Source organism: Mizuhopecten yessoensis, unplaced genomic scaffold, assembly GCF_002113885.1.
Source record: "Mizuhopecten yessoensis strain PY_sf001 unplaced genomic scaffold, ASM211388v2 scaffold1883, whole genome shotgun sequence".
Lineage (NCBI taxonomy): Eukaryota > Metazoa > Mollusca > Bivalvia > Pectinida > Pectinidae > Mizuhopecten > Mizuhopecten yessoensis.
In genome coordinates, this window is record NW_018404269.1 from 919,512 (window position 1) to 925,095 (window position 5,584).

At 43.8% G+C, this 5,584-nt stretch overlaps 1 protein-coding gene across 1 annotated transcript; it reads left to right on the forward strand.

Annotated features, from left to right (window-relative positions):
* Positions 1–324: 324 nt before the first annotated feature.
* Positions 325–3,762, forward strand: LOC110441695 (uncharacterized protein K02A2.6-like). Its single transcript, XM_021484917.1, has one exon. The coding sequence runs from the start codon at positions 325–327 to the stop codon at positions 3,760–3,762; it is 3,438 nt and encodes a 1,145-aa protein (XP_021340592.1).
* Positions 3,763–5,584: the final 1,822 nt, after the last annotated feature.

A 5,584-nucleotide genomic window follows, 5' to 3' on the forward strand; every position in this document is an offset into this window, starting at 1 on the left:
TTTCTAACTGCATGCCAGGGAAATAGTTCGTCTGGATGGGTGCGATAGTTTTTGTAATATCCAGTCCGCTACTTTGTACCATTCCGTAATATTACCCACTTGATTGCTATTCTGTAATATGGACCAACCGGAAGTATGATTAAAACCATGCACATGGAACAAGATTGTTGAGTCTGAATGTTAAGCCGTAGTTAATGATGGCATTAGACATGCCATCAACACATAAACACTACAGTTTGGCGACGAGGTCGGGATCAGAATGACATCCCTACCAATATTTCCTTCGTTCGATACCGAAAGCGACAAAAGTAACGCTGGCCCAAGATGGGATCGGTGGATATAGGGCGTTTAGAGAATCTGCTCGTGGCCCTGGACATTACGGACGAGGATGAAAATGATAGAAAAAGAGCACTCCTGCTTCACTATGCGGGTGAACGTGTGTATGACATATATGAGGCCGAAAAAGGAAAAACCGAGCCGTCATATGGAGCCACCAAACAGGTGCTCACGACATACTTCAAACCCAAGAAAAAACAACAAATGGAATTATACACCTTCAGAAGCTATAAACAGTCAGAATCGCAAACTCTTGACGAGTATGTCACCGAATTACGACGACTAGCGAAGGATTGTGGATTTGCAGACACGAATAAGGAGATTCTGTCACAGGTCATCCAGCACTGTAAGTCCAACAGACTCCGGAGAAGGGCACTCCGCGAGCCTGACAAAGACTTAAATGGAATTCTAACACTCGGTAGAACACTAGAGTTATCCGATGTCCAAGCTACAGCAATGGAACGGGACCAAAGTGCGAGTGTTAACGCGGTTGGTCGTGCACAGTCCGAACACAAACCGTTTAAAAGAAAACAACACAGATCGTCCAACTTCAAGCGTGGTACACCCAAACAAGGTGAGTCCGATAAAAAGTGTATGAAATGTGGAGGATCATACCCTCACCATGGAGACTGTCCCGCTAAAGGCCAGACTTGTCATTCATGTGGTAAAAGTAACCACTATATGAAAATGTGTCGATCCCGTGTCAACAAGCCTACTCACAAGGGCCAGAATCGAAATGTGAAAGCTGTTCAACAGGACACTGGCCATGGTCAATCGGTTAGTTATGATGCCCGATACCAAGATGGCGAGACGGACGACGATGACCGTTACTGTTATGGAATAAAGGAGACTTTGACAAATTCCGAACAGGTGAGATTTGTAAACGAGGCTCCCAACTTCACTCTAAAAGTGAACAACAGACCACTGAGAGTATTGTTAGACAGCGGTTCCTCAGTCAATATACTTGACGAAACAGCATACGAGTGTATGGGTAGGCCGCCTATCACCCGTGCTAGTAACAGGCTGATACCGTACGGTGGTGGTAAACCGTTATCAGTCCTGGGAAAGTGTGATCTTGGTGTAGAAACGAACAAACAGTTTGACACTTTGACATTCTATGTTGTGAAGGGACATAGGTACGGATCCATCCTAGGGTATCCATCAGCCCGTAATCTGTCACTGATCCATGTTGTGAGTGAAATCGCAGAGGATGTTGATAAACAAGTGGAGACAGAGTTCCCTGGAATCTTCAAAGGTATTGGGAAATTGAGAGGGACACTGGTGAAATTACACATTGACCCCAAAATACAGCCGGTCGCTCAACGACATCGTCGTACACCATTTCATCTCCGGGACAAAGTCAAGAAGGAGATTGACAAGTTAGTTGAGGGTGACATCATAGAAAAGGTGGAGGGTACACCAACACCCTGGATTTCCCCGATAGTCACACCGCCAAAAAAGGACCCGGACGAAATTCGGCTATGTGTGGATATGCGAGAAGCTAACAAGGCTATTCAGCGTGAACGCCATGTCTTACCTACCATGGATGAGCTTATACATGATCTAAACGGCGCCACTGTATTCAGTAAGCTCGATTTACGTAGTGGGTATCACCAGCTGGAACTCGACCCAAAATCAAGGTGCATAACTACTTTCAGCACACACGTCGGAATATACCAGTACAAACGTTTAAACTTCGGTATATCTTCCGCGTCTGAGGTATTCCAAGAGACTATCAGACAAGTTATACAAGGCATCGACGGTGCAAAGAACATTTCTGATGACATTTTGATATTCGGTCGATCGAGAGTGGAACACGATGCAGTTCTTAGACAGGTGCTTCAGAAAATAAGTGACTCTGGTTTGACTCTAAATGGGAGAAAGTGCGAATTCAGGAAAGACAGCATTACATTCTTCGGTGTTGTATTCAGCGGAGCTGGTATTTCACCTGACCCTAGCAAAGTAACAGCTGTGAAGGAATTCAGCCAGCCCCAGAATGCTAAAGAAGTGAGAAGTTTTCTAGGCATGACTTCCTATTCATCACGATTCATTCCGGACTATGCAACAATTTGTGAGCCAATACGTAATCTCACTCACCAAGATGTAGAGTGGAATTGGTCAAAAGATTGTGAACGTGCATTCAACACACTGAAAGATAGACTATCGAGTGAAACTGTTGTAGCCTACTACAATCCCGAAATTGAGGTAGAAGTGATGGTTGACGCTAGTCCGATCGGTTTAGGTGCGATAATGGTACAGCGACATCGAGTTGTGTCATACGCGAGTCGAGCCCTGACATCTGTAGAATCGCGATACAGCCAGACAGAACGTGAAGCGTTAGCTGTTGTCTGGGCATGCGAACACTTTGATATGTACTTGAGAGGTTTGTCACACTTCACAGTGATCACGGATCATAAACCCCTAGAACGTATATGGGAGAAAACCAAACCACCGTTGCGGATAGAACGATGGGGACTTCGGTTACAACCGTACAAATACACGATCAAATATATGCCAGGAGACAAGAACATTGCAGACTACATGTCTCGACACCCCATAACCTCCAAGGCCAGTGAATCGCGAGAGCAGGAGATTGCGGAGAGCTATGTAAACTTTATAGCGTCGGAATCTCTCCCAGGGGCGATCACATTAGACGATGTGAAAAGAGGCACATCTCAAGACAAAACCCTTTGTACAGCGATCGAGCTTGTGAGGAGTGGGAAATGGTATATGTTAAAAACCATGGAGAATCACGACGACATCGTCGACATGGAAGAATTGACCGCTCTGAGGAGTGTCAAAGATGAACTTACTGTACATTCCGAGAATGTACTGCTGCGAGATAGTAGGATCGTACTCCCAGCAAATCTCAGAAACCGAGCCGTGTGTTTGGCCCACGAAGGTCATCAAGGTATTACGCGAACCAAGTCATTCATAAGGTCGAAAGTCTGGTTCCCTGGGATAGACAATCGCGTCGAGAAAGTTATACAGGATTGTATACCGTGTCAGTCCATGACTCCGGAACCGAGAAGTAGGGTACCGCTCAATATGTCCGAGCTGCCCACTGGTCCGTGGGAAAGTCTAAGCATAGACTTTTGTGGCCCATTACCCTCCGGAGACTACCTGTTTGTAGTTATAGACGAGTATTCGAGATACCCAGTTGTAGAGATCGTGAAGTCTGTATCCGCGAATGCCAGTATACCGGTTCTAGACAGAATCCTTAGCACTTTCGGAACACCTACAATAATCAAAAGCGATAACGGCAGTCCGTTTAATTCATACGCATTTGCCAACTACGCCCAGAACATGGGTTTCGAACACCGACGAGTCACACCGCGATGGCCCAGAGCAAACGCGCAGGCTGAGAGCTTTAATAAGCCGCTCATGAAAGTTATACGTGCAGCACATGTCGAGGGAAAAAACTAGAAGCAGGAGATGTTTCAATTTCTACGACAATACAGAGCAACCCCCCACACATCAACAGGATTTACTCCGTATCGTGTGATATTTGGTCGCGAACCGAACACCAAATTACCGGTGATCAAGACCCTGTCACTGATGAGCAGGTGAGGAGAAGTGACAGCGATGCGAAGTTCCGTATGAAATCTTACGCCGACAGTAAGAATTGTGCTCGCGAGAAAACGTTAGTCAAGGGAGACACTGTGATGTTAAAAAGAGACTTCAAGGGAAACAAATTGTCAACAATATACGACCCTAGACTTCGTACAGTGACCAACACAAAAGGACCGATGGTCACAGTCACAGGAAATGTGACAAGGAACATATCAAGGTTTAAAAAGATTGACTCTCAGCATCCTAGTGCGTCCTTTGACGATGAAGTGGAGGAACTGGAGGAGACACCTTGGATAGTAGATACGCCACAAACCACAAGTCCCGTTAAGCCGAATACTCCAACAAAACCGAGTCATGAGGCGATCGCGAACAAACCGACTACTCCGTTGCCATTACCCAGTATGTCGAAAATCAGAGAACGTAGGGTAACCAGGCAACCGTTGCGATTCCGAGACTATGAGTGTTAGTGTTACTTACTTTGGGGCACAATATTCCCCACAGATACATTTATAATATTTTGTAACAGACCTAGCTGTGTTTGGGGCATAATAATCCCCACAGGTCTCTAATGGATCAAAAAGATTCGTTTAGTTGAGTTATTAGTTTAATTTTTATGTTTAAAATGACATTGTGTACGGTTTCGCATAATCATTATATCGCGACAAGTTTTCGTGACAGCGTTTATTATATCGAACAATGTAGTTTGTATTTAAACGACAAAATACTCTATATTGACGATTACGAACAATTAACATAAAAAATATTGTGCAAACGATTGGAACTAAGAGACAGACTTTTCAAGTGAAACAGAACAGTGACAATATTGGTTGTGATCAAAGTATTTTATTATTGGACAATTCAGAAAACAAACTTTGACAAAGTTAACAATTTATAAAGATAATTATAACAGTAAGAATATTAAAAGAAACTGATATAATTTTTGAAAGTAACAATTATATTATATAATGTTATATATTTCTATTCCATAGAAAAGGAGGGATGTAATATCCAGTCCGCTACTTTGTACCATTCCGTAATATTACCCACTTGATTGCTATTCTGTAATATGGACCAACCGGAAGTATGATTAAAACCATGCACATGGAACAAGATGGTGTTTGTTGAGTCTGAATGTTAAGCCGTAGTTAATGATGGCATTAGGCATGCCATCAACACATAAACACTACAGTTTTGAAACCAAATCCCTCGGAAAATGCGGGAAATTGAGTGACGTCGTGAGCGGGGCCTGACCGAATATTGACCAATCAGCGCAATCGAATTACGTCGGCAATTTCCGGGTATTTCGGGATATAGCAAGTTTATGTTCCCCCTCATCCAGGACTATTTCCCGAGGCGAAGCTTACAGGAGACTGAAACTATCCTGGCCTCGGGGGATCATAAACTTGCTATATCCCTCATACCCATACTTTAACAGTTAATTGACTGTTTCTGGCTTTTTGTCCAATTTCGGCTGTAGGGGTGAAATAGTCAAAACTAATATCCATGTCAAAGCGAATTATTACCCAATAGTCTATATAAATGATAATTAGTCATTTTTGACTTTTCTTGTCTTTTGTCCAATTTCGGCTGTAGGGGTGGAACAGTCAAAACTGTTTTCCCGGTCAGACCGAACTGTTACCCGGTGAGAACTAGATGCGCAGAAATCCCCCCTCGA

What these genes read in the sequence shown, in the direction of transcription:
- LOC110441695 (XM_021484917.1), top strand. Translation starts at nt 325, where the DNA reads ATGGGATCGGTGGATATAGGGCGTTTAGAGAATCTGCTCGTGGCCCTG.